Source organism: Chamaea fasciata, unplaced genomic scaffold (assembly GCF_029207755.1).
Source record: "Chamaea fasciata isolate MVZ Bird 193981 ecotype frontalis unplaced genomic scaffold, bChaFas1.0.hap1 SCAF_13, whole genome shotgun sequence".
Taxonomy (NCBI): domain Eukaryota; kingdom Metazoa; phylum Chordata; class Aves; order Passeriformes; family Sylviidae; genus Chamaea; species Chamaea fasciata.
The window spans coordinates 6,425,331-6,452,157 of NW_027094098.1; the positions used below are offsets into that span (position 1 = coordinate 6,425,331).

Consider the following 26,827-nt stretch of genomic DNA (forward strand, 5'->3'; position numbering starts at 1 on the left):
CTGTTTGCCTATGATTATGCTGCATTGCTGTTTGTGCTTCTAGGTTCTCTGCATTGGGCCCACTGGCACAGGGAAGACTCTCACAATTGCGGACAAGCTTTTGAAGAACTTGCCTAACAAATACATCACCCACTTCCTAATGTTTTCAGCACGCACCTCTGCTAACCAAACCCAGGATCTCATCGACAGCAAACTGGATAAGAGGCAAGATTCCTTTCTGTGTGTGCAAAAGCAGTGTTCCTGAGCTCAGTGTTTCTATCAGCTTGGCTATTTAGTTTCATCCAAGACCTGAGCACATACAGCTGTAGATAACACATAGGACACACAGCACATCTGAGTTGGGACTGTGAGAGCCAGTAATAGCTTGCTGTGATGGCAAGAAAGTGAGAAGGAGTAGTGAGGGTCAGTAAAAGTTGCTCCAATTCTAGTTATTCCAGAAATACTACATTTCACAGCACAGGTGTTTGCAAACCCTGGTGTGGGATCTTTAAGGAAAGTGATGAAGGGAGAAAATGTGGCTGCCCACCCACAATCCCACTCCCCACAGTAAACAGCTTCCATATCACCTCCCTGGTCAGCCACTGGCTTGAAGTTTCCAGGAGATTCATGGACTCAAGCTTTGCTTTTGTTTTCACCCATTTACTCCTTGGCATTGCACATAAGTAGACAAAATTTCACTTGGAGAGAAGCCAGTGCCTCAAACATTGCTCCAGATCTTTTCCATGCAAAGGCCCTTACAAAGGAGTGTATCAAGTGTAAAAATAGCTGAACCTGTTGACTCAGGAAGCATCCAGAAGGAAAAAAACCCATGCTTTTGGATCAAGTTAGAAGTACCTTTTCAATAGGAGTTGTGCTGTGTCCTAACACGGGTTCTGTCCTTGCAGGAGGAAGGGAGTGTTCGGGCCTCCTGTTGGTCGGTACTTCATATTTTTTATTGACGACTTGAACATGCCCATGCTGGAGCAGTACGGAGCTCAGCCCCCCATCGAGCTGCTGCGGCAGTGGATGGACCACCACGGCTGGTACGACCGGAAACAGATCGGTACGACACAGATCCTGTGCCCAGAGCTCCTGGCAAAAGTTGGCCTGTTAGACAGGTCTACCTGCCGTGGAGATTTGTAGCCAGAGTTTTTAGCTACGACTCAGCACTCATTCCTGATTTTGCACTCTCCAAGGTACTTTTAAGAAGCTGGTAGACATTAATTTTGTCTGTGCCATGGGACCTCCTGGAGGGGGAAGGAATCCTGTCACTCCACGCCTCACTCGCCATTTCAACTACCTCTCCTTCACCGAGATGGATGACAGCAGCAAGAAGAAGATCTTCTCCACCATCCTTGGCAGCTGGATGGGTAAGTCCTGCAGAAAACTGCCACCTTCTCCTCATGTTGAAAGTCAGCTTGATGGCAATGGAGTTTGGAAGGGGACCAATTAATACTGATGATCTGATCAAAGTGTTGAAAGCTGGAACTTGCAGTAGTCACTCGAAGATGCTTTAGGGAAAGTGTTTTATGAGGCTTAGCAAACAGAGAGCTCATACACTATTTATTCTCAGGGCCAAACTCTGCTGGTGCAAATCAGCAAACTTTGGCTTTCACAGTTGCAATATGTTGTCCTATAGCCTGGGCCTTTCAAAGAGGATTTTATTTGTGATGGGTGATGCAGATATTCTTAACCTCAGCAGGTAAATCTGGAACTGATTTTTTTGTCTTTTTCTAGATGGACTCCTAGGAGAAAAAAGTTACAGAAATCCAGTGCGTAAGTAAAAGCAGAAAGATGAGAGAGACTGTGAACAAAACAAGCTGGTGAACACAGCATGGCACAGCTTACCTGTGCTTTCAACAGACAGACACTTGCCCAGACAACAGCTTTCTGTGGAAGCAGAGCCTTCTGTTACTCTCCATCTGCTGCAGCCTGTAGACAGCTGAGCAGGGTGGATCTGAGCATGGTGCTACAGCCACCATGAAAAAAGGGTTCATTTGGAGTGAAATGAGTCCTCTTATACTTGACGAGGTGGGAATTTAGGATCATCTTTGCAAATATGCCCTCATCTGCAAATCTGCCAGTAAAAAGGAGTGAGAATAGTCAGCTATGGGAGAAGCAAAGCAGAGCTTTCTGAATGCCTGCAATATTCAGAATCACCAGTACCTGACTGTGATCTCAGGGGCACACTGAAGCATCTGACTGTGATTTAGACAGAAATGAAAGGATTTTTGAAATAATGCAAAAAAGTGCAAAATGCTGGGGTGTTTCAGGCCTCTACTTCTCCAGGAATGTTTGTAATAAACTTCACTGGGATAAAAAAAAATTATGCTCTTAAACTGGCAGCTGTGTTTAAATCTTGCCAGATTATTGCATAAGAAATTATTCCTCAGTGACTTTGCATTTGCTGAGCATAATGAATAGGAAGGGGTTTAGCTAAGAGGGCCCTCACACCTTCTAGCTTAAAAGTAGCTGAGATTTTACTGCAGGAGTGCAAAGAGGGAGGAGGAAAACCTGTCTGGAGTATTTCAGGTCAGCATCATTTACCTGTCTCGCAGTGCCTCCTCTGTTCCTGGGGAGCATGAAGTCTTTACACCACAGAATCACTGTAAAGCTTTCTTGCACCCCAAATCTGGTTCACTTTAGTTGATAAACACATTGGCAGCTATCCAACACAGTGGGCAGGTGCTTGGTCAGGTCCCTCAGTGTCTCAGCAGAAAAAAGTGTGTTCCTGTCCAAGTCCTAGCCAGCACTTCTGCCACTCAGTGCGATATTCATGCACTGCAAGGACCCTCTCAGCCCAGAGTTACCATCTTGACATTCTCTCCAACTACTTATGTCTCTGCAGCAGGAGCAGTTGCAGTGAAAGACTTGAACGAGCCCTTAGTTGATGCCACAATCTCCATGTATATGACCATCACATCCCAGCTGCTGCCCACACCAGCCAAGTCACATTATACCTTCAACCTGAGAGACCTCTCAAAGGTGTTCCAGGGCATGCTCATGGCTGAGCCTGGCAAGGTCAAGGTGAGTCCTCCCATCAGCACAGCCCTGCCACCCAGGGCAAGACCAGAAATGTTCTACTTGAGGCCTCATTCACAGACCTGCAAACAGGCTTCAATTTCCCATTGAAGATGCATTTTGATATTCCTCAGTGGGTGTGGTGGCCTCCCCTTTGGCTATTGCCTGGTACCAGTAGCAGGCAGATGCCCCCTTCGTCATAGTCATTCCTTGGCATGGAAGCAGGTGAGTGGCCATGGGGAGTCAGTAGGACACAGCCCACCCGTTCAGGGCTGGATGGAGCCATGGGGGACCAGACAGGGACCAAGTAGGGGCAGAGGTGTTGTTCTACTACCTGCTTCTGCCCCTTCAGCTCTCCTGAGGACCTTGCTTTGGCTCCAGCCTGGCCGGTAGAGATTGAATTATCACAGGAAGTACTTAGGACCCTAAGTACTATAGGTTCTGTGCTATCAGCCAAATAAAACAATCTTTTAAAAAACACACAAGAAAACTGTAAAATTTAAATCAAACTGGGGAAAGATAAGAACAAAGAACATAAAATTTAAGTCTCTCAAAGAAAGCCCAACATATGGACAAATAGAGGGGATAAACTGATGCTGTAATGAGCTCTCTGCAAAGCAGCTGTTTTGACAAGAGTTGTTTTTGAGAGGAGAAGGGAAAGCAGCTTCCTCCGCCCAGTTCTTTCTCCGCTCCAGTTGCCTTGTAACAGGAGTGGAGTTGGCCCCATGCTGGGCAGGAACCAGCTTTCCTGACAGCAATGCTCATAACACTTCTCTGCTTCTCTCACGGGGGCTGTTTTCCTGGGATTTCCTACCAGAATAAAGAACAGCTGCTGAGACTGTGGTACCACGAGAGCTGCCGGGTCTTCTGTGACCGCTTGGTCAGTGAGGAGGACCGGACCTGGTTTGACAGCCTAATGACAACGAAGATGGAGGAATTTGGCACCACTTTTGAACAGGTCATTCCCTCCCAGCCTGTTCTGTTTGGAGACTTCATGGAGCCAGGTGCCAATGTCAAAGTATACCAAGCAATTGACAGCCAGGATAAGGTAAGGACCCTGGGAATCACGTTGTGAACCACGTTCACGTCTTCCCAGTCTTCTGCAGACAAAGGAAAGCAGTAATAGTAACAATAGTGGTGCTTTAATTAGAGGTGTCTGAAACTACAAACTGTCCCAGGGGTCTCCTGTGAAATCCTACCACATATATGAGTAGTGGCTGTTTTTGTTGTGATGGGCAGTTGAGGTGGAACAAGCTGTCTCTGCATTGCAATCCTGGCGGCAGCCTGCTATGCCAAATCTCCTAAATGAGCCACACTTGGGAGTGAAAAGTGAAATTTGCTGGAAAGAAATGGCACATTACCCCCAAACAATACTACTTTTGCCATTAAAGACTTCACAATTGACCTTTACGAGTAATTAATGTTACTGCCAGTCTCCCTGTTGGAGAAGATACTGGGAGTACTTGGGTAGTGGTAATTAAGCAAAGGCAATGAGTGGTGTGTTTTGCACTCATTATCAGGAAGAGATGATTATTCTGTTGTCTCTCCCCTTGTGATAGCAGTGTGACAAGGGCTGGTAATTAACTGAGCTTTCCAATCCCTTTTGCAAAGTAGGTAGGCCTGTCCCCCAGTAAAGTGAGCACAGCTGAGACAGCCAGACATAGAGAGGCAGCTGCACACTCCCCACTGATGCACACAGGACTTTGGCATCTAGGCAGGGATCTCAGTGCTGTAAGAATTCCAGCTGGTGTTGCTTTCCCAGCTTCACAGTGAGATTGCTGAGGGGGTAGGATCAAATCCTGGGTGTCTTCATGCTTCATCTCCTTCTCTGGCCTGAGGCTACTGTTGAAGAGAGCCTTGGGAAGGGCAAGAGAATCTGCTCCTGCAGCTATTCCATGTGATGACTGGACTGGGAGTGTGCTCCTCTACCCATTTACAGCCAGTGTTGTTTTCTTCCCCAGCACCTGTGGCTTTCCAGCCAGAATCCTTACCACAGGATTCAGCAGCAGGAGTGGTCAGTTATAGAGCAAGGAAACTAACCCAGAGGGAGGCCCTGGAGCAGTATGGATCAGACAGCCATAAGCTGCTTTTTTTTTTTTTTTTTTTTTATCTTTTAGTTTGAACTACACCCCGCTGTTTCTCGAGGCAAACAGCACAGTTGGGAGCAGCAGACTGTAGTCACTTGCCTAAGTTAGTTTAAGGTCACCATTGAGCAGCTCCTGCCACCACCGCTAACTAAATTCAGCCCATCCAACGCCAGTTCCTTATAGGAGCCCAGAGGAGAGCTGGTCCCAGACTCTGTTAAGCACCAGGCTCTGCCCTCCCCTACTCCTGGCTGTGCCAGCAGTCAACAAACCCCCCCTACAACTGCTTTTATCTGGTAGCTACAACTGAGTGCCTCTACCCACAGCTGAAGCTGGTGATTGATGACTACCTGGAGGAGTACAATCAAAGCAACACCCCAGAACTGAAGCTTGTGCTTTTCATGGATGCCATACAGCACATCTGCCGAATCAGCCGGATTCTGCGGCAGGCTCCGGGGAACGCTCTGCTCCTGGGTGTTGGGGGAAGTGGGAGACAGTCTCTCACCAGACTGGCATCTCACATGTAAGTAATGAACTCCCACCTATGCATGTAATGGGGAGCAGTTCCATTGCCTTCAGAGAATCTCTTTTTCTGCCCTTCCCACTGCAAGTTACGTATTTTTCAGGCTGCTGACTGCTCAAACAAGTCAAGAGCTAGGATTCAGTTAACGTGCACATCTGCACTGGGTTTCTAGCTAGCTCAGGTGTCTCTGCTTTGTGTAAAACATGCTCCTGGGTTGGTGGCTGTCCTTGGTGCACAAGAACAAGCATGTGCTCAGGACTTACTGTAGGAAAACAACTTGCTTCAGTCCTTTCACCCTGGGTTCACAAGACATACTGGGAATTGACAGAGGAGAATATTTTAATTTGCTGTAACTCCACAGGCTTCTTTTTCCTTTAGGGCAGAAAATGAATGTTTCCAGATTGAACTGTCAAAAAATTATGGCATGACTGAATGGCGAGATGATGTGAGGAAGGTCATGATGAAGGCAGGCCTTCAAAATCTACCCAAGACCTTCCTATTTGTAGACACACAGGTACAAGAGTATTAGCATGGTGGATTCCTTCTCAAAAGGAGTCAGAAACACATCTCTAAGCTCAATAAATTCCCCTACAGGGTATTAAGGAACTTGACACAAACCAGACACAACTTGTATTTCTTCAGTAGCCCATATTCATCATCTTATAAAAGAGCCCCAGGGAAACTAGAGGTGGTACATTTATTGCTAGAGGGTCTGTAGAGCTGTGTATGAGTGGGTGGATTCTTCTCTTGCACAAGGAAGCTTTCTTCAGCTCCATCCAAGTGTTTGGTGGGTACACAGATTTTAGCTGTCTGAAACTAAGCACTATTGGCCACTGTTACTAGAAGTCCTAAGTAAATTGATTCTTTTCCTTTTCAAAAAGAGAGTAGATTTAGGACCTTATGCCTGCTGGTTCCACGGGATAATGCTGGCTGTAACTGTAAACTGTAACTTGCTAATGAGTAGGCAAATTTCCACTTCTGGAATCACAGTTATGTTCCCCATAGGCTTTTTTACTGCCTTCATTATCATGGGAACCATTCCCTTGTGGCAGAGCCCTAAGCAGCAAGATGAGCATCAGTCAAATGCTCCTTGTTCTTGCAGCCTTTTCCCTGCAGTGAGAAGCATATGTGGGAGCAAAGGGGCCCAGGAGGATGCATTTTAGTCAAGGAGATGGATGCTGTGTATTTCTGATGTAGCAAAGGTGGAGAGGTGAGTGTAGCGCTGGAGGGAGATCGTCCCACAGACTGTGACACATCCCTACAATTACTCTGTCTCCCACATTGATATGCTTTATTTTAATATTGAATGTTCTGTGCTGGAGGAATGAAGACACAGAGCAACCTGGTGTCTGGGGTCTGACTGCAGAGGCAGGGAGCAAGAGCCTGAGCTCAGTTTGTCTGTAAGGAGACAGGGAATGGGCAGAAGGATGTTTGTTCTCAAACACACCCTCCCACCCCTGAAATGGCTGAAATATGGCTGTTTAATTGGAAGTGCTGGACAAGAATTAGGGTGTGCCTTTCTGGAGCCAAATGATCACAAAAGTCTTATAACAGTTTCTTACAACTGAGGCTGAGTGCTGTATTTATGCAGAAATTATCTCCATGGCATGTGAGACATAAGTGTCTTCTGACTTAAGAAACTGCTTTTTTTTTTTTAACATCTACTTAGATTAAAAGTGAATCTTTCCTCGAAGATATCAACAACTTGCTCAACTCCGGTGACATTCCCAACATTTACAATCCTGAGGACCAAGACGTGATCCTGACAGCTATGAAGCCTATTGTCCGAGACCTGGGGCAGCAGCCCACCAAGGCCAATTTGATGGCTGCATTCACAGCACGGGTTCGCAGCAATATCCATATGGTCCTGTGCATGAGGTACTTCAGGCCTACAGCTCCATGCTTTTAATACTAATTATTCCCTCCTTATCCTTTGCCTTTCGTCACTGTGTGATGGGATCTTTATTTGCAAGCCCCAGACTTTAGAGAAGGCAGAAGAATAGGAGTATGGTTTGCATAACACCTTCCCCTAGGACTAGATCCTTTTTTTTTTTTAACATTTTGCTGGTCTCAAGATGAAGTTTGAATTTTTCAAGAGTATGATTATATGTGATTCAGATTAAACACTTCCTCCTCTCTGCACAATTGAGCCAATTGTTACAGACATATCTTGCTTTAATTTGGGGCTCAATTGTACCATGTTTACTCATTTATCTAATGCATAGTCCTTAACCAGGAGGATACCAGAAGGAACAGGGCAGTAGATCTCAGTGCAAGAGCAAGTAGAAAAATTAGGGCCATGATTATGGTTTGGTGATGTGATCTCTGCACACACCTGCTTGAAATAAACTTCAGAGCACATTTATTTCTTACCCCTTAAGTGTTGTCCCTAGAGAGGGACCCATAAAACATCACCCTACTACCATCTTAATACTTACAGAATATCCCAAGCAAAGGAATGAGGTCAGACATGCATCTTTGGGCATGCAGCTCACTGCCTGAACTTTCATTCCCCCTTTTCCCTCTTTCTCTGGGTGTATTCTTGTCCCTCTTTCTCTGCAAGGCTCCAGGGTGGTTCTGCAGAAGGAAAGATATTTTGTCCTTGCATTTAGAGCCACCTGTAACACATCTTCTCTGCGCTCCTTACCCTCAGCCCTATCGGAGAAGTGTTCCGCGCTCGCTTGAGGCAGTTCCCATCTCTTGTGAACTGCTGCACCATTGACTGGTTCAATGAGTGGCCTGCTGAAGCCCTGCAGAGCGTTGCCTCCTCCTTCCTGAATGAACTCCCACTTCTTGGTAGCTGTAACCATGATCTGGACGGGATGGTACGTGCCACACTCAAGAATACTCTGCTCCCCTATGTTCAGTGTGCTGTGTCTCTGGATACACCAAGACAATGGATGCAGGACACACCTTCAGAGGTGTCCTAGCCTGCAGCAGAAATGTTCCATGGCAGGATCATTCAAATGCCGAGCTGCATAGCTTTTTTATGCCTTGAAACAGGCTTGGCCATTTGTCATCCCTCTGTGGCACTAAAGCCCCCACAAACATGTAAGCTCTGCTGTGACTGTATAGTTTGGTTCTTCACAAGCATCTTTTGCTTTCTCTGGGCATCACATAGATTTGCCTTTCATATGTTTAGTACTGAATAAGATTTTATCTTTCCCTTCTCCTTGTAGATTCAAGTATGTGTAGCAATCCACCAGAGTGTGGCAAAGAGGTGCCAGTTGTTCCGAGCAGAACTGGGCAGACACAATTACATCACTCCCAAAAGCTACCTGGAGTTCCTCAGCATCTTCAGTTCCCTCATTGGAAAGAAGCAACAGGAACTGAAGACAGCCAAGAACAGGATGCAAAGTGGCCTAGACAAGGTTTGTCCCTTATACCCAGGAAATGGGGCCACCCCCTACACACTCTGAGCAGTGTATTTACAGTTGCAGAGATGCAGTGAGATGTCCTACACATGTCCTGTGTAACAGGAAAAAACTCAGGCTAAAGCAAGTGAGAACTTTGCCTTCTGCCAGGGACAGTCTTTCTGAAGGTCTGAGTCTGTAACAGCTCTAAAAGAATAACGATCCCCAGTCTTTGGGGACCACAAACCTCTGTGTAGCTCAGCTCTCAGCGTGTTCCTTACTAACCTTGTAACTGAAAGCCCTCTAACAGAAACAGTGTCCTGCTGCCTCATTGCCATGAGCTTGTGAAGTAATGCCTAATGTGCAGGCAACCTTAGGCACTACTGTTTATAGGCACATCACAGTGTCAGATTGTTGCTTAAGCAGGAACCAGGGCAAGACCTGTGCTTTGCACAGCCCAACGCTTGGCACGGAGCACCCTCCAGAGCAGCACAGCCCTTTCCTAGGGCTTTCCATGGCTGCTGCCCCTGCTCTAAACTCTGCTTTGCTCTCATAGCTCCTGCGAACAGCAGAGGACGTAGCGAAGATGCAGGAGGAGCTGGAGAACTCCCGCCCTCTCCTGGCACAGGCAGCCAAGGACACCGAGGCAACCATAGAACAGATAAAGGTACCGCTGCTGGGCAGCCCTGCACTTTTCTCAGACTGGATTGGACACGGGCTGGAGGGGCCTGGCAGGGATTGTGCAAAATCCTCCTTGATCAGAGGCAAAAACGCCTCTGACTGGCACGGCAGATATTTGTGCAGAGCTACACTGACAGCAAAAACTGCCTCCTGCTGGGGCCCTGCTCTGCTGCTGGTAAGCACCAGTTGCTGCAGAAGTGATGGCTCCCGTGCCCCTGTCTGAAACCACCACCCAGGGGTCAGTCAGCCAAGCTCCCAGCTCCCAGGCATTTTCAAGCACAGTCTAGCAACACTAACACAATCCTCAGGTGGCCTGAACAACTCTAAGCCAGATTCATTGGACAGGATCATTCCTCCACATCCCATCCCCAGGGAGCTGATCCAGCTGCAGCCTGCCCCCCAAACCTCAGGGATCATCACACAGTCACTTATGCGACTTCAGAACAGCGAACTGTTCTGTGTTGTCTGTCACTGCCTTCTATCCTTGTGTTCCTCCCTGCCTATCTCCTACTGTGGGATGGCCACACTGGGACAGAGTGAACAGGGACACTAACATAATTCAGCTCTGCATGGAGAGGTGAGTGAGTCTGCAATCACCTAAATTCCCACATAGCTGACAAGAATTTAGCTATATTCTACATTTCCTTTATGCCTCTTGGTAGTGTTTTAACCCGTGGGGTATGCAGAAGTGGCAGTTTTAGAAACAAACCCCTAAGCATATCTTCCTATTCCTCCATCTCCCCACAAATTTGCAACTGTATGCATCCTCTACTTGTGCCAGTAGGAAAATGGGTAGAGCAGCTAATTCCTGCAAGACCAGCATCATTCCAGCTCAGCCAGAGCTGGAGCTTGTGGATGGTTTATACAGGCTGACAAAAACTTTGTCCCAGTATGGTGCAGGAAGGGCATCCCCTGCAGCAGTTAGGTCCCTGAGATCTGCTGGAAGAAGACACACAAGCTGCTAGGACAGCTGTGATCCTTTCCTAGCAGTGCCAAGCCAAGCTCTGCCTCCAGCATGCTTCTGAGGCTGTCTCTGGTGTTGCAGGTGGACACTGAGGTGGCTGAAAAGACAAGAATTGATGTGCAGGCTGAGGAAGCAAAGGCCAATGAGAAAGCTCAGACAGCCCAAGCCATTGCAGATGATGCTCAGAAGGACTTGGATGAAGCCCTCCCAGCCCTGGATGCTGCTCTTGCCAGCCTGAAGAACCTCAACAGAAATGATGTTACAGAGGTAACTGTGTCAAGGGAGAGGGTGGCAGAGCTGGTTCTGGTCAACGACAGCAATTCCCTTTCAATAGGCTTGCAACATCCCCAGCCATTTCCTCCATCCATCCCCCCAGGCTCACTCTGGATGGCTGCCCCTACAGATTCTCACCTTCACTCATTCAGATGCAAATTGAAGGGGAGTAAGTGGCCCCTGGGTGTTTCCAGCCTGTTCTGGAGAGGCTTTGCAGGAGGGCTCACATGTGCCTGTCCATGGGGGTAGGCAGCAGGTACCACCAAGCAACCCCAAGTACTGCCTGTGCAGCACAGGGACAGAGCTGGCAGCACCCTGAAACTGTAGGCTCTTTGAAAAGGGATCCACTACAGGAGAGAAGAGGCAGCAGGCTGAATTCAAGGAATATTGGCTTGAAATAGGCTAGTGAGAGAAAGGGCGATTCTGAGCCTGCAAGCATCACAGTCCATAGCCAAGACAGCACACTCCATAGCCAAGACAGCACACTCAATAAGTACAGATTTCACCACTGAGGGACAGCCTTATTGCTCTGCAGTTGTGAGTAACACGCCTTTTTATTTTCCAAAAAACACACAAAACCCCTTTCCTCAGAAAGTGGGGAAAGGCACAGACAGCGTTGGTCCACTTGCCCCCAGCACCCATCCTCTTGTAGAGCTGGCATGAGAAGTGTCTCATCTATCCAAGGCTTCCAATGCCACAAGATGCATCAATTTCTTACACATCATCTAAACCAGCACTCAGACCCCCAGATACTCTGAAGCTCCTAGTTTCTTTTAAACCAAACTGCCAGGTCATGACCCAAGTAACCTGTCCCCAGAGCAGGGACCACCAGAGTTCTCTCCTAGTCCAGAGTTAAGGACCCAGCCCAACCGAAAGAGGACACCACTACTGTGGCAGGGAGCAAGGACCCCTTTGACCTACTCCTTCCCATAGGGCAGCTTCCTCAGGGGTCCCTTGGAGGAAGCTGATGCCTGCTTCTCCAGCTCCTCCACCACCTCTCTCAGCCGATCCTCATTGCAGTAAAAATACACGTAAAGGTTGCGCTCTGCCTGCAGCATGGGGTTCTCCAGAGACCTGCGCTTGATCTCCAAGTCACTCAGAAGGTCTATCAGCTTTTGGTAGAGGTCATCCTGCATGATGATCAATTGCTGAATCAGCTCAGAGATCTCCTAAGGGACAGAACCCAAACTCATGTGAACATGGAGAAATAAGGGGATTTTCCTAATACCTGTGGAACATCTCAGCCCCCCAGAAGCAAACTACCCACCCAGCTCTGGCCTCCAAGCCCTCCCAGTCCAAGGAGCAGAGGTGGCTTACTGGGACACCTTGGCTAAGGTAGCTCAATCTCAACACTAAATAGTACACGTGAGACACAGTTAGAATCACCTTTGTCCCATAGCCAGCAAGGCCCAGGGGAGGAGGAGGAATGCTTCCTTACCGGCGAGGACAGCTGCAGCTGGTTGGAGCTGTCGTACAGTTGGTGATAGAGCACCTCTATGGAGGATTCCAGGGCAGACACCTGGGGCATAGGAGCTTCCAGCTGGGCTTCCAGTGCCCTCTTGTCCTGAACCAGCTGGGAGAACTTGGCTGCCATGGCCTCGTAGCTGCGGAAGGGCTGCTTCTCCTGATCTTCCCCCATCAGCATGTCCCAGAGCCTGTGAGAGAGGACAGCCAGCCAGAGCTGAGTACAGCACCAGCACTGAGGAAGAACAGGGCTCTGAGGTTGTTGTGCACTGTAAGACTAGGATGCGAGCTGATGTACATCAGCAATGAGAAGACAGCCACTCCTGGTGAGCATCCTGTGTCAAGGAGCTCTAGGAAGAGCACCATAAAGGAGCAGGCTGGCTCAAGAGCCAGTGTGTGATTTCTTTTTGGCAGACACCAGCACCAGCTACTCCAAAACTGTGTGGGGAAGACTGAGAAGACCTAGTCAATGCAGGACACCTAGTCAGAGAAAGGTTTTGCTGTAAGCAGCTTGTGGCCCAGCTCTCCTTCTCCATGGCTGAAGACTTGCCTGCACACTTTCTACCTTAACGTTCCAGAAAAAAACTTCTGTCTTCTGTACTCATTCCATTCTCCAAGCCCATGCTTTGCTTCATCAGTTCAAGCCAGCCAGAAAGAAGCAGATCTGGGGAACTTCACACCACCGTGGAGTCACAGTGGCTCTGCACTGGCAGAAGAGCACTGCTAGTCTATGTGGTAGCTTGGGTCTGCTGCCTGTCTCGGCCACTCCTATGCCACTGCCCCCTCACCTAGTTTGTTCTTCAAGCTCAGAACCTGCCCCCCCAGACCCTTACCGTATAGCAGTGAGGTCTTTGGGGTCTATCCATTTGCGTGGATGACCCTTCCGGGAGGACCTGGCATCTCCAAAGTAGTTCTGCTGCTCCTGCAGCCTGGTCTGGGATTCCCTGGTGATGGTTTCAATCTTCTCCAGCCAAGCAGCCTTCTGTTCCAGCTCCTTTCTCTCCCGTTTCAGCTGGAACTCCAGCAGATCCAGGCGGCTGTGCTGGCTCAAAAGCCCCACAGCCACCTCCTCCTGTCTCCTGGCAGTGTTCTGGAGGTGGGCAACTTCCAGGCTGAAGTGCTTGTGCAGGATGGGCAGGCAAAAGCGGTGGGCCTCTGCCTTGAGCAGGGGCAGCAGCTGGTGTGTCATTGTCAGCATGATGTCGAAACGCAGGGCGTGCAGCTGCCTCTGGAGCATGGGAGCCTGGCTCTGGAGCTCAGCCTTGACGGCCTGGTGTGCAGGGGGACACAAATAGGCTGGTGACACTGCGCTGCCTGGCTCTGCCACCCACTCCCAACTTGTCAACTGTGCTCCAGTAGTCAGCAGGAGGGACTGCTTGTGCCACAGGCAGACCCTGCCACATAGGATGGTGGAGGAATGGGACCTTACCTGGTTATCCTCAAGAGCTTCCAGAGTCCTCTGGGCCCACTCCAACGCAGCACGGGTGCCTTCCACTTTTGCTGCTGTGACTATAACCTCCCTCCGGGCACAGATATATGCTGTCTCTATTCGGCCAAGCTCCTTCCAGAAGTTGTCCTGGTCCTCCAGCAGCTCATCTTCATCAGTCCCAAGATTTTTTGGCGTTGATGCTTTCTTGGTGTCCCGTCTCTCTGTGACTCCCTGGCTGCCATCTCTCTCCTCACTCTCCCTGCTTAACACATCTCTCTCATCCCCTCCCTCCACTAGGAGTTCTGCCCTTGAATCTTGGACCAATATTTCCCAGTTTGTTGGTGCCACCCCCCACAGTGTCTTTGTGCATTCTCGATAAGAAGCTCCTCTTCTTTCTTCTGGTATTTCACAGTATGACTCCATTTGTGTCTCAGCCTCCAGCTCTTCCTTCAGGCTGCTCTCTCCCTGTGCACTTGCTTCCCAAACATCTGGAGCCTGCACACTCTCTGGTAGGACCTGCTGGATGAAGCTCTCAAATATATCAGTGACTTGTTGTTCTTGCTCCAGGTAAGGAGCAAGATCTATCTGGCACAGCAGTGTTGGCAGCTGGCCCATCCCCATGTTTCCATGACACTCTGACACCTGCTTTGCAGTCTTGCTGACCTGGCTCAACTCAGCTCTAGTTTTGAAGATCTTTGCTTTCAGGTCCATATGAGCCATCCTCAACTCCTGCTTCACCACTTTCTCCTCCTCCTCCAAATACTTCTGTTCCTGCTGCAGCTTCCTTGTCCAATCCAACAGCTTCCTGTACCTCCAGAGCTGGCAGTCACGATAGTGCTTCAGCTCCTGAAGCTCCTGCTGCAGGGCCTCTTGAGAGGGTCCCTCTTCCACTATCGAGCTCGGGAGCCGTGGGACATGGCAGCACATCCTCAGGGCCTCCTCCAGGGCATCGCCTTCCAAGATGGGTTTGCCTGCAGCCAGCAGGGCCTCATAGGCCTCCACCTCAGCTGGGCTCAGCACGTTCTCCTCACCCACTGTGCTGCAGAACCACTCGAGGAATTGCTTTGTCTCAGGGCAGTCAAAGAGCCACTCAAAGTCCTTCTCACAGAGGGTGTCTGCATGGGGGTAGATCAGCCTCAGCGTTGCCATAAAGTCCGCTGCTCTGCTGACAGTGTCCAGTGGGAAGGCCTGGGAATACCTCCAGCTGAACATGGCAAGGATGGTGAGCACTAGAAGGGAAAAAGCAGGAGTCATCCTCAGAGGTCCTGATGCCCACAGTCATCTCAAGGGTGCTGCAGCAGCACTCCTAGGTGCCTGCTTGAGGGGAGACTCAAGCAGTCCCTCCACAAGTGCTGAAGACCAGCTCATTGCTGTGGTGGGGTACAAGACAAATAAGAGCCCGTAGAACAAGGGAGAAAGCCTGCCTGTGTCTCATTTCCATACAGCCTCTTCCCTAGGGTCATACAGATTCAGCTTTGCCAAGACATATTCAGCGCATAGGGACACATCTATTAGAGTACCAGAGCAGGCTTCTTCAGCCTATCTTTAGTTTGGTCCATGCCCTTTCTGATAACCAGTTTTCCCTTCAATTGCCTCCGTCCTTGCTGCCTGTGCATTGCATCCTCTGTGTCCTACCTCCGGTCCCAGTCTCCTCCGGCCCAGCTGAGGGAGGGTTGAGCACCCCATCTCCCAGGGAATCAGGATAACCTACTGTTTCCATTTGGGTTTTGCAGGTACGAGCCCTGCAGAGGCCTCCCCTTGGCGTGAAGATCGTGATTGAAGCTGTCTGCATTATGCATGGAAAAAAGCCCAAAAAGGTGGCAGGAGAAAAGATAGGCACCAAGGTGGATGATTACTGGGAGCCAGGCAGGGCCCTCCTCCAGGATCCAGTGCAGTTCCTGAATAGCCTGTATGATTATGATAAGGTAAGCAGTGGCAGAAGGAAGCTGTGACTGGGATCAGGTATTTCCTCGCAGACATCCTTCTAACAGCAGCAACAAATTGAGCTTCTTGTGGGAAACACCCTTCAGCAACACCAAGGATGAGGGTGTATTTGGCCTGGAAGCCCTCATGTGAGTTGGGTGCACTTCACTGCCTTGGGCAAATAGGACCCTGACACACAAGTCTTCACATTCTGTCCCCCTGCTCTTTTGTGTGGAGGAGCTAGATAGAAGTGGTATGGGAAGAGATTTATCCAATCCCACAGTTGTGGCTCCCAGACCTTAACATGCAGCAATCTGATTCCTCTTGCTCCAGTGTGATGTCACCCCTGTCAGGTCCTGGGGTGCTGCTGCCTCTGGGGGAAGCCCTCAGGAGATCAGTGATGAGCATACCAGAGATCTGACTGAGAAAAGTCTCTTTCTCTCCCACCACTCTTTTGCAGGACAATATTCCAGACAGTGTGATCAAGGCCATCCAGCCCTACATTGACAATGATGAGTTTCAGCCAGCTGCCATTGCCAAGGTCTCCAAAGCCTGTACGTCCATCTGCCAGTGGGTGCGTGCCATGCACAAGTACCACTTTGTGGCCAAGGTCGTGGAGCCCAAGCGGGTAAGAGACTCTGTGACCCAGTTGCTTTTGGTCTTTGGGAACACAGTACTAGCGCCTCTCTTCTGCAGGAGATGTTGGGAATCACCACATTCTGCAGGTCATGATGCAACACCTTTGTCATCCAGGGATTGGATTGACTGAGATGTTGAGATATCAGTCGCTAGAACTTAGCAGCAAGCACTTTTATGGAAAACCAACTCTTGCTACAAGGTCTCTGGCTTTTGGGGGACAAGCTTGACCACACACCCAAAATACCCACTGTTCCCTTGTGCATTTCTCCCCAGCAAGCCTTGCGGGAGGCAGAGGCAGACCTGCGTGCCACTCAGCTGGTCCTTGACGAAGCTAAGCAACGCCTGAAGGACGTTGAAGATGGCATTGCCCAGCTGCAAGACAAGTACGAGGCCTGCAAAGCCAATAAGGAGGAGCTGGAGAGGAAGTGTCAGCAGTGTCTGGACAGATTGGCCCGTGCTGATGTGGTAAGGGACAGAGCTGGGTTCTGCCTTCTTATGTGAGGCAGCTCAATTTCAGATCAAGCAGCACAGTGGTGAAAACATCCACGTGCCTGCAGCTCATGACAATCCCAGGCTGAAGCTACCTGGCCTGATCCCAGCAGCTCAACAGGACTGGAAAGCTAAGCTAGCCAGGCACTGATGTAAAAAGTTGCTGTCCTCCTGTGCACAGCTTTCTCAGCTAACAGTGGGTCTCCATGACAGCTTAGAACAGCCCAGTAATCCCAGGATTGAGTGCTTAAAGCCAGGAACAGAATTCGGAATATGTTAGGGGCCACCCCAGCCTCTGGTCACCAAAGTCACCAGCAGCATTATCCAGAGATCAAGGACATTATCCAGGTCCAGGACACAAGGTTAGACCACACAGCAGCTCTCACATGTGCAACTTATCCCACAGCTCATCAACAGCTTGGCTGATGAGAAGGTGCGCTGGCAGGACACTGTGGAGAACCTGGATGACAAAATCAACAACAGCTCTGGGGATGTGCTGGTTGCAGCTGGCTTTGTGGCCTACCTGGGCCCTTTCACAGTAAGTGTGCAGTGCTCAGCACTCAGTTTGCAGCTCTGCTGTCCTGGCCAGGGAGAAGAGAATAGGACACAAGGGTGTGAGATCCCTCCAGGATCTCTCTCCACTTGTGCTAGAGGCTGCACAGGGCCCATTTGAATGGGAACAGGAGAGTTTAGATACTCAAAACAGACCAGCTGCAACTTAAAGAAGGGCAATGATGGTGTTTCTCATGGCAGGGAGACTACCGTGCAGCACTGTCCACAGAGTGGATGAGGGAGCTGGCCAAAAACAACATTCCCCACAGTGAGGATGCAAGCCTCATCAGCACCCTTGGAGACCCCGTGGAAATCCGCTCCTGGCAGGCAAGTTTCAAAAAAGCCCAAACCAAACAATACTTGAGGAAGAAGGGGCCTCAGGTAAAGACTAAAGCAGTCACCTCACCACTCACCAGGATCACCTGTCCCAAAGGACAGGCTCCAGAGCAAGCAGCTGGATAATGGCCAAGTATCTCCACACTGCAGAACTGGAATTGCTGCCAGGCCTAGGCAGCAGCAAAGAAGGCATCAGCCTTGACCTGTAAGGCTTGTCCTTTACAAACCCCAGGCCCAGAGCCAAGCTCTGGCCAGAGCCTGCCCAAGCCTGACCCCACAGCACAGCCCCATCCCAGGGCTTGGCTTCTGGCAGAGGTACCTTCACCACTATCCCCTGTCCACCCGCTGGGAGCACTCAGGGGCTAGGGCAGCAAGGGCTTCTCTCTGGTCACCTATGTGCACTGCCAGGTGTCCCAACAACTTTTTCTACCCTGTTAGATTGTTGGTTTACCCAACGATGCCCTGTCTGTGGAGAATGGGGTAATAACCCGATTCTCCCTGCGCTGGACTCACTACATAGACCCACAAGGACAAGCAAACAAGTGGATCAAGAATCTGGTAAGAGCTGTTGGGAGGAGAGCCAGGATAGGGGAAACAGTTTTCTGTCAAGAGCTGTGCAGAGCAACCTCAGGCTTTGGCTCTAGAGCTGCAAAACCCCAAGCTATGCCAGCCCAACCTAACCGGCACCAGACAGTCTCCACATCCACATTCATCCCAGGTGGATTTCCCTTCTCAGGGAAAGCAGTATAGGGTAGGAGGAACCCTGATGTAAACAAGCAAAACATCAGATTCCCACTCTGGCTCTCCACTAACACTCTGGGAGCCTTCACCTCACAAAACAACACCAGCATCTCCCATAATGGTTTTTCAGGTTTCTAGGACAGAGAAGGATCAGGGTGGCATTACCTGGCTGTTGAGCACTGTCCGTACTGCTAAAACGCTGGAAGCACTAACCACCACCTCTTCCCCAGAGATATACTTTACTGCCCTTTTGAAGGATCAGTCAGGAGACTGAGGCAGCTGCTCCTGTTTTGCTCCCTGAGGGCTTTTCCCACCCACCTGCTTTCACTTTGCAGGCTCTGCCCTGAATTAGGAGTGTGGGGCTCCAGAGGAGTATGGGTCTGTGAAGGAGGTTGTCCCTATTTCCCCACTTTTCTGTTGCCTCATTGAGCTGTCTCTAGTGCCTGCTGGTGTGGGATAAACTTATCAAAATAGCCAAAGTCTAGCTGAGCAAGAAAAGATATTATTTCTGCTGCCTCAGGGAGCTAAATCAGTCCAGTGAGAGGTGTACTGTGCACCAAAGCTGGGTGTGAAGGTGGCAGGACACTGCAGAAACCCTGCTCTCCCCTGCTCTCCTCCACTTTCAGGAGAGGGAAAACAGCTTGGAGGTGGCCAAGCTGAGTGACCGGGACTTCCTCTCCACTCTGGAAAACACCATTACCTTTGGGAAGCCCTTCCTGCTGGAGAATGTCGGCGAGGAGCTGGATCCCATCCTTGAGCCTGTCCTGCTGAAAGAGGTCCTGTGTCTCACCCTGGCAGGGAGGGCAGTGGGTACCTGGCTGAGCTGTAAGGGCCCAGCCGGCCAGGGTGCCATGGGGTGTGGTGTGTTTGTAGATCTCTGTGGGCAGGCAGAACTCTCAGAGATGAGTGAGTCCCATGCTTTGGCCAGGGCTCCAATGCATTGACAGGCTCCTGCACACACTGGTCTTCTGCCAGCAGGCATCTCTGCCTGGGAGGCTGGGCCTGAAATACAAATGCTGTCTTCATGTTTAGGCCTTTAGTTCCACAGGGAAGCTTGGAGTTCCTCTGTCCTGAGAGCCTTCAGACTCTCTCCTCAGTGCAGAGCCCAGGGCACAGCAGGATGCCTTCCCTCACAAGAGGTAGCCATCCCAGCCTTCCTGTATTTGTCCTTCTCTGGTACAGACCTTCAAACAGGAAGGCAGCACTGTGCTGAAGCTGGGGGATACAGTGATCCCCTACCATGAAGATTTCAAGATGTACATCACCACCAAGCTGCCCAACCCTCACTACAGCCCTGAGGTCTCCACAAAGCTCACCCTCATCAACTTCACCCTCTCACCCAGGTATCTGCTTTTACCCCATTAGTTGCCCGTGCTGCTCAGCCTCATTCCTTGCAGTCCTCAGACCCTCAGGCATGTTGCCCCCTCACCTGCCACCCTCATTTCCATGGCTTTTGTTGTAGTGGCTTGGAAGACCAACTGTTGGGAGAAGTGGTGGCTGCAGAGCGGCCTGACTTAGAAGAAGATAGAAACCAGCTAATTGTTAGCAACGCCCAGATGCGTCAGGAACTAAAGGAGATAGAAGACCAGATCCTGTATCGGCTCAGCACTTCTGAAGGAAACCCTGTAGATGACTTGGAACTCATCAAAGTGTTGGAGGCATCCAAGCTGAAGGCAGGAGAGATCCAGGTCAGAAGTGAAAGGTGCTCTCCCCACTGCAGCTGTGCATCCCCTGCGAGCACTCCACTAATCATGACATTCCTTCTGTCCTCCAGGCCAAGGTCATGGTGGCAGAGCAGACGGAAAAGGACATCAACATCACCCGCATGCAGTATGTGCCCGTGGCTGTCCGCTCACAGATCCTCTACTTCTGCGTCTCAGACCTGTCCAACGTGGACCCCATGTACCAGTATTCCCTCGAGTGGTTCCTCAATATCTTCCTCTTGGGAATCCGTAACTCTGAGAAATCAGGTGACTGCCCAGAACAGCCCCCTCCTATCCTCTCCCTCAGCCCACATCTGAACCCAGTCTGTGTGTGAGAGCAACATCGGTCCTGGGCAGGGTGCGGGTGTGCCTCTGTGAGCAGGAGCCCAGAGCTGATGTGTCTCCATGAGGTGTCACCCCCCCATGGTACCTACCACCCTTGTTTTTTTCAGAGGAGCTGAAAGAGCGGGTGGAGAACATCAACAACTACATCACCTTCAGCCTCTACTGCAATGTGTGCCGCAGCCTCTTCGAGAAGCACAAGCTCATGTTTGCCTTCCTGGTCAGCGCCCGGATCCTGATGAATGAGGGGCGGATCGATATGGTGAGCAAGTCATCTTAGTCCTTGAAAGGATCCCATCAGGGCAGCTCAAGCACAGCCCGTTCAGCCCCTACAACTGTGTGCTGGGTGGAAAAGGAGCCTTGTTCCCTGGGGTTAGCAACAGGCTTGGCAGCCTGCTGGATGAACACAGGGGTCTCTGTCTTTATTCAGCTTTCAGACTGTTCTCTGTGTCTACATGCAGAGCTGCCTAGCCTGAATCACCTGCAGCTTCTGCCAGTTTGCTGCCAGACTGCTGCAAAGGTTAATGAGTTCAGAGGGAGCAGGCAGGGGTTAGCAGAGAGTGGCAGCTGAGCAGTCGCTATGTTGATCTCACCAGACCCTCCAGCTCAGTTACTCCTTGACACACACACCTGGCAGGAGAGCAGCCAGAAGGATAATACAGGATTTTATTTGGATATGGCACCATGTGCCTTGAGCTCAGGTGGGTAGGCTATTATCCATGATCAAATCATATCCTGCTCCCAGGATGAGTGGCGGTATCTGCTGTCAGGAGGGGCCATAAAGGAAATGAAGGACAACCCAGCTCCAACCTGGGTGAATGAAAGAGCATGGGGAGACATCCTGGCTATGAGCAGCCTGAAGAATTTCTCTGACTTTGACAACGATTTTGCAGCCAACCTTGAAGGGTTCAGGACCATTTTTGACAGCCCCAACCCTCACAGGCAAGTGTCCCCTGCTTTGTCAGCTTAGCTCTACTGCACATGACAGCCCTGGGAGAGCAAGAGGAGCTGACACAGTGCCAGCTCGCTCCCAGTGCAGTGCCATGCAAAGGAAAGGATGAGACACTGCCTTGTCTCCTCAGGGGTGACCATTGCTTGCCCAAGGCAGAGCCTTATCCCAATGCCCTATTTGTATTATATCGCAGCAGTATTTGCTGCTTCCCCAGTGGAAGCAGTTCTGTCTTGCGTGCTAATGGCTTCAGAGCTACAGACAACAACCTCAGCCAAGGGACTGGAAGGTTCTTGTCCCTTATGAAGCCCCAATGGCTGCCTGCAGGCAACTTGGGTACTTCTTGTGGAGTGTGGAAGCTGGCACGTCCCCCCAAAATGCACCTAATTGCTTTGCAGAGAGCCTTTGCCTGGGAAGTGGCAAGATGAGCTTGATGCCTTCCAGAAGCTGCTGGTTCTGCGGTGTCTGCGTGGAGACAAAATCACCAATGCCATGCAGGACTTTGTGGTGCTGAACCTGGATCAGCGCTTCATCGAGCCACAGGTAACCAGCCAAGAGCAGGTGCTGATGGGAACGGGAATGGAGCAGGAGACCATGAGCTTGTGGTAAATGAGCCAACTTCAGTGAGGGTGCTCATCCCTCTCTGCAGCCAGTGTTCCTCCCACAGCTGGGGAAATACCTATGTCTTAGATGAGGGATAGCCTTTATGATGTCCACCAGTTAAACCCCACTAGGAGGGGGCAGATACTGCAGGTGTACAAGGGGGGAGTTCTAATGACAAATGGGAAAGAGGTTCATGCCCTGACTGTAATGCGGCCAGAGGAGAGTTGTATGTGGTCCTCACTGATCATGTTCCTGGCCTTGGCACCCAAGAGGATGCTGGAGCCTTAGAGGAGAGTTGGAGGCCAGGAAGTCTGAGGAGGTGCTGCATGGTTCTGCTATGGCCTCTCCACTCTAACCAACTCTCTGTTGCAGACCACTGACCTCTCAGCAGTGTTTAAGGAATCCACTGCCACCACCCCCCTGGTGTTTGTGCTGTCCCCAGGCACTGACCCCGCTGCCGACCTCTACAGGTTTGCTGAAGAAATGAAGTTCACACAAAAGCTCTCTGCCATTTCTCTGGGCCAAGGACAGGTAAGCTGTCAGTGCATATGAGGAACAGCAGTGTCCTGGCACTCGTATCAACCTCACCAAGCTCCAAGTAGGGCAAACACTTGCAACACTGTGAAAACACCCTCGTGCCCCAGGGCCCTTACTCACCAACCTTCTGCTTCTACCCCCTTGGGGTGGGAGCTGCAGCAGCTCCTACTACAGTGCCCTCTAACTTCTCAAATTCATCTGCACTTTTTCTATTCTCTCCACCCTCCCTCACAGGCTTGTAAAAGCTGAAAAAAAAACTTTGCTGTGTCATCAAACAGCAAAGATCCAGCTGAGCCATGGGGGCAAAGCCAGGCTGTAGGTCTGGACAATGGTCCTTCCACCCAGCTCCAGGGAGCTGCCTCCCTGTCCTGCTCAGCAGGACACAGTGTGCCATGCGAAGGGTGTCTGAACTCTCCCGTTCTGCCTCTGCAGGGCCCCCGTGCTGAAGCCATGTTGCACAATGCCATGGAGCAGGGCAATTGGGTCTTCTTCCAGAACTGCCACCTGGCCCCCAGCTGGATGCCCTCCCTGGAGAGACTCATCGAGGCAATTGACCCCAGCAAGGTGAGATGTTTTACTGAGCAGGTGCCCACTCTGAGGATAACGGGCAGGAGGCAGGAGCCTGGGAGGCTCTAGTTCAGACCCATCCATAGGCTCCTCATAGAACCAGAGGGTCAGTGCAGAGGCTGTGCCTGCACCCTCTGAGTGCTTGTTGCCTTCTGGACTTCCAGGTGCATCCAGACTTTCGCCTCTGGCTCACCAGTCTACCGAGCAACCACTTCCCAGTGTCCATTCTCCAGAATGGCTCCAAGATGACCGTCGAGCCCCCCCGTGGGGTTAAGGCCAACCTGCTCAAGTCCTACGTTAGTTTCAATGATGACTTCTTGAATTCTTGCTCCAAGGTAAGACTCAGGTTGTGCTTTTGTTTGTTGTTCCCTTTCCATGCCTGCTCCAATGTATGCTTTCTACCTGGATGTTGCTCCTCTCCAGGCATAGAGAATCTGTGTGCTAGAGAAGGAGGTGTTTCTCATAAACTCACATTTGTGAAAAGCCACTTGGAAGTTTTACTTTGAGAAACAGAAGAAACAGTATTTTGGAGGCCTGGCAATAAGGCACTTGCAACTCCCTTTAAGCAAGGAGTGAGCCATGGCTTTCCCTAGTTCAGCAGCCTGACTGAGGTTTCCCCATCTCCAAGCTCCAGTTGGCACTCCTGAATTGGCACATTTGCTCTGCCAGGTCCCAGAAGGACCTGATTCCCTCCAAGGATGTCTCCACCCAAGCTGAGCAACTCCTCTCCCTGCTTCCCACAGGTCACAGAGTTTAAATCCTTGTTGCTGTCTCTTTGCTTCTTCCATGGGAACATGCTGGAGAGGAGAAAGTTTGGGCCTCTGGGGTTCAATATCCCCTATGAGTTCACAGATGGAGACCTCCGCATCTGCATCAGTCAGCTGCAAATGTTCTTGAATGAATATGCAGAAATTCCCTACAAGGTGAGAGCTGCCCCTCCTGCAAGGGAACAGGCTCATCATGCAGACATGGATCAGAACCATGGTGGGGTCTCTTGCAGGTCCTGAAATACACGGCTGGGGAGATCAACTACGGCGGCCGCGTGACCGACGACTGGGACCGGCGCTGCATCATGAGCATTTTGGAAGATTTCTACAAACCTGAGGTTTTAAATCCTGACTTTGCCTATTCTGAATCAGGTATCTACAAGCAGATCAATACCTCTTCTGACCTAAATGTAAGTACTCAAGTCACAAATTGCAGCTCATAGATCCAGGGGGATTGTCACAGTGCAAAGGGGATCTCTCCTCTCTGAAACCCACTGCATTTTCAGGTCCCTGGGGGAATATAAATTTGTAAGAACCTGGGGATGTTCAGCTGGTCTTGGCCTCACAGTCTGTGTGGATTCCTCTCCAGGGCTACCTCCAATACATCAAGGGCCTGCCTCTGAATGACAGCCCAGAGCTCTTTGGTTTGCACGACAATGCTGACATCACCTTCGCTCAGAATGAGACCTTTGCTCTGCTGGGGGCCATTGCTCAGCTGCAGCCCAAGACCATCACGCTGGGAGGCCGCAGCAGGGAAGAGGTGGGTGCCCCAGTCCTGACAGTGTTCTGGCAGCCAGTGCCCAGTGTGGGCAGTGACCACAAGCACCAGCCCTCAGCAGATGTCACCCTGCCTGCTGGGTGCCTGCAATAGCACTGCCATGTTAGTGTTACTTCTCCCCCTTCCCAGCAGCCATGGGGCTGGATTAGAAGGATGGGAAAGCACCCACTTGCTGCTTTCCTTCCAGATTGTGGAGGAGACCTCCAAGGACATCCTGGCACAATTGCCTGACACCATGAACGTGCAGGAGGTGATCCACAAATACCCACTGCTCTATGAAGAATCCATGAACACAGTGCTGGTGCAGGAGGTGATCAGGTAAAACTCCCATTGGGATGACATCCTAGAGAACAGCCGAGATGTGCAGGCTCCTGCTGCCACCCACCTTTGGGGAAGCTCAGCACTGAGCACAACTGTGTTGTTCCAGCCAGGACCTTTAGCTGATTCTGTCTCCATCTGCTGCAGTCAGCAATTTAGGGCTGGGGGAGCAGCTATGAGACCCTGTTGAAGAGGACTGGGGCTGGGGGTTACATGGAGGAGCTTCACTTGTGTGTAAAAATCCACACCTTCTCTGATCAGAGAGTGGGTGATTAACCACTGCACAGAGTCACTCTGCTCCCTCTCCCCTTTCTTTGTAGGTACAACAAGCTCCTGGAGGAGGTTGCCTTAAGTCTGAAGGATTTACTGAAAGCTCTCAAGGGCCTGGTCGTGATGTCCTCTCGGCTGGAGCTAATGGCCAGCAGTTTGTATAACAACACTGTTCCCGAAATATGGAATGCCAAGGTCAGTGCCCCAGCCAGCCCAGCTGCCTGCCAGAGCTCACCCAAATCAGAGGAATGGGTTAACAACTGCTGCTGGACTGGGCTGTCTCTTGGTCCCCTGGCATGGAGATGTCTCCTGCCTAGTGCAGCTCACAGTTGTTCCCAGCCCCTGGGCTCTGGGCAGCTCTCAGCAGCTGAGGCACAAGGTCCAGGCTGTCCTTGACTGCCTTCAGCACCTCCCTCTGTGGGTGCCCCACAGGCCTATCCGTCGCTCAAGCCATTGGCATCGTGGGTGAACGACTTGGTGCAGCGGATTGAATTCCTGCAGAACTGGATCAGCCATGGGATCCCCTCTGTGTTCTGGATCAGTGGGTTCTTCTTCCCCCAGGCCTTCCTCACTGGGACACTGCAGAACTTTGCCAGGAAGTCTGTCATCTCCATCGACACCATCTCATTTAGCTTCAAGGTCAGTAAATCAGGTGGAGAGTCAGAATTTATCTGGAATCTCCTGCTAGAAGGTCACAAAAGCCCTGCCCAAGAGGTGAAGTCACCAGGCTACACAGCTGCCTATGGCTCCACCATCCTCTTTGTGCTTGGATACACCCACCCTACCCACACTGCCAGACACCTCCCCAAGGCTGGCAGAGGCTTTTGCTTCCAGACCTGCTCACATCCCCCTCCACCAGCTCTGTCACAGGCTGCCCCTCTGAGAGCTGTAGCACACTCTCCTTTGGCAGCGCTGGCTTAACTAAGGGCTGCTTAAGAGGCTTCTTGGGGCTGAGCCCCCAGGGATACGCCTTGAGCAAGGGCCTGGCGGCCCCTCCCCTGGGCAGGTCATGAAGGAGTCGGTAAAGGAGCTGACACACCCGCCCAAGGTGGGCTGTTACATCCACGGCTTGTTCCTGGAGGGTGCCCGCTGGGACGCTGCTGCAGGTCTGCTGGCAGAGTCACGCCCCAAGGAGCTCTACACGGAGATGGCTGTCATCTGGCTGCTGCCTGTCGCCAACCGCAAGCCTCCAGAATCCGGCTCCTACCTGTGCCCCATCTATAAGACGCTCACCCGTGCAGGTAGGGGCCCTAAAGGCAGACTTCCAGAAGCATGGGAGCTGCAGGGGCAGGAGGGAGTTCCTCCTGCCGTAAGTGGGCATAGAGCAAGGTACTGTTGGCAGTGGCCAGCCAGGGAGAAGATTTCTCCTGCTGTGGTTGAGTGAATGGAGCAGCCAGGCACCCTGGCTAACTCTGCAGCAGTGTCCATGGCCAGGTCCCCTCAAGCTCACAAGCCTGTTTCCCCGAGCCCTGCTCAGCCAGTCACCTGGCTTAGGGTGGGGACAAGGGCTCCTGGATGGGGTCCCTTGTCTGGGATTCCCTG

The 26,827-nt window shown here is 50.9% G+C and overlaps 2 protein-coding genes across 3 annotated transcripts in view; one reads left to right on the forward strand and one right to left on the reverse strand.

The window, feature by feature from the left end:
• Positions 1-26,827, forward strand: part of DNAH1 (dynein axonemal heavy chain 1) — a 72,012-nt gene that overhangs the window by 44,879 nt on the left and 306 nt on the right. The window contains exons 42-77 of the mRNA XM_066195677.1: positions 44-204; positions 885-1,042; positions 1,176-1,349; positions 1,717-1,755; positions 2,828-3,006; positions 3,818-4,048; positions 5,411-5,607; positions 5,986-6,121; positions 7,277-7,485; positions 8,261-8,432; positions 8,787-8,978; positions 9,517-9,627; positions 10,687-10,872; positions 15,505-15,696; positions 16,155-16,322; positions 16,607-16,798; positions 17,229-17,360; positions 17,576-17,701; positions 18,149-18,268; positions 19,078-19,227; positions 19,634-19,794; positions 19,914-20,139; positions 20,226-20,421; positions 20,607-20,758; positions 21,242-21,442; positions 21,848-21,988; positions 22,421-22,579; positions 23,018-23,149; positions 23,317-23,487; positions 23,896-24,075; positions 24,153-24,329; positions 24,509-24,679; positions 24,885-25,015; positions 25,336-25,480; positions 25,718-25,924; positions 26,292-26,526. Of these exons, the coding sequence (XP_066051774.1) occupies positions 44-204; positions 885-1,042; positions 1,176-1,349; positions 1,717-1,755; positions 2,828-3,006; positions 3,818-4,048; positions 5,411-5,607; positions 5,986-6,121; positions 7,277-7,485; positions 8,261-8,432; positions 8,787-8,978; positions 9,517-9,627; positions 10,687-10,872; positions 15,505-15,696; positions 16,155-16,322; positions 16,607-16,798; positions 17,229-17,360; positions 17,576-17,701; positions 18,149-18,268; positions 19,078-19,227; positions 19,634-19,794; positions 19,914-20,139; positions 20,226-20,421; positions 20,607-20,758; positions 21,242-21,442; positions 21,848-21,988; positions 22,421-22,579; positions 23,018-23,149; positions 23,317-23,487; positions 23,896-24,075; positions 24,153-24,329; positions 24,509-24,679; positions 24,885-25,015; positions 25,336-25,480; positions 25,718-25,924; positions 26,292-26,526 (6,010 nt within the window). The remainder of the gene's footprint in view (positions 1-43; positions 205-884; positions 1,043-1,175; positions 1,350-1,716; positions 1,756-2,827; positions 3,007-3,817; positions 4,049-5,410; positions 5,608-5,985; positions 6,122-7,276; positions 7,486-8,260; positions 8,433-8,786; positions 8,979-9,516; positions 9,628-10,686; positions 10,873-15,504; positions 15,697-16,154; positions 16,323-16,606; positions 16,799-17,228; positions 17,361-17,575; positions 17,702-18,148; positions 18,269-19,077; positions 19,228-19,633; positions 19,795-19,913; positions 20,140-20,225; positions 20,422-20,606; positions 20,759-21,241; positions 21,443-21,847; positions 21,989-22,420; positions 22,580-23,017; positions 23,150-23,316; positions 23,488-23,895; positions 24,076-24,152; positions 24,330-24,508; positions 24,680-24,884; positions 25,016-25,335; positions 25,481-25,717; positions 25,925-26,291; positions 26,527-26,827) is intronic.
• On the reverse strand, positions 11,383-18,699 carry LOC136296202 (HAUS augmin-like complex subunit 3). Of its 2 annotated transcripts, XM_066195092.1 has the most exons (5): positions 18,617-18,699; positions 13,772-15,000; positions 13,176-13,612; positions 12,317-12,533; positions 11,383-12,047 (listed from the first exon to the last, which is right to left on the reverse strand). In XM_066195092.1, exons 2-5 carry the CDS (start codon positions 14,981-14,983, stop codon positions 11,796-11,798), a joined length of 2,118 nt encoding a protein of 705 aa, XP_066051189.1. In that variant the 5' UTR covers positions 14,984-15,000; positions 18,617-18,699; the 3' UTR covers positions 11,383-11,795. The 2 variants fall into 2 exon arrangements, with proteins under 2 accessions (XP_066051189.1, XP_066051188.1); XM_066195091.1 differs by lacking the exon at positions 18,617-18,699 and having other exon boundaries at positions 13,772-15,025.

Excerpts from the sequence above, each read along its gene's own strand:
- LOC136296202 (XM_066195091.1), bottom strand. The coding sequence starts at position 15,025 with ATGACTCCTGCTTTTTCCCTTCTAGTGCTCACCATCCTTGCCATGTTC. Across the intron at positions 13,613-13,771 it reads AAGCTCTTGAGGATAACCAG|GCCGTCAAGGCTGAGCTCCA; the intron begins GTAAGGTCCCAT and ends CCTGCACACCAG. Across the intron at positions 12,048-12,316 it reads AGCTGCAGCTGTCCTCGCCG|GAGATCTCTGAGCTGATTCA; the intron begins GTAAGGAAGCAT and ends TCTGTCCCTTAG.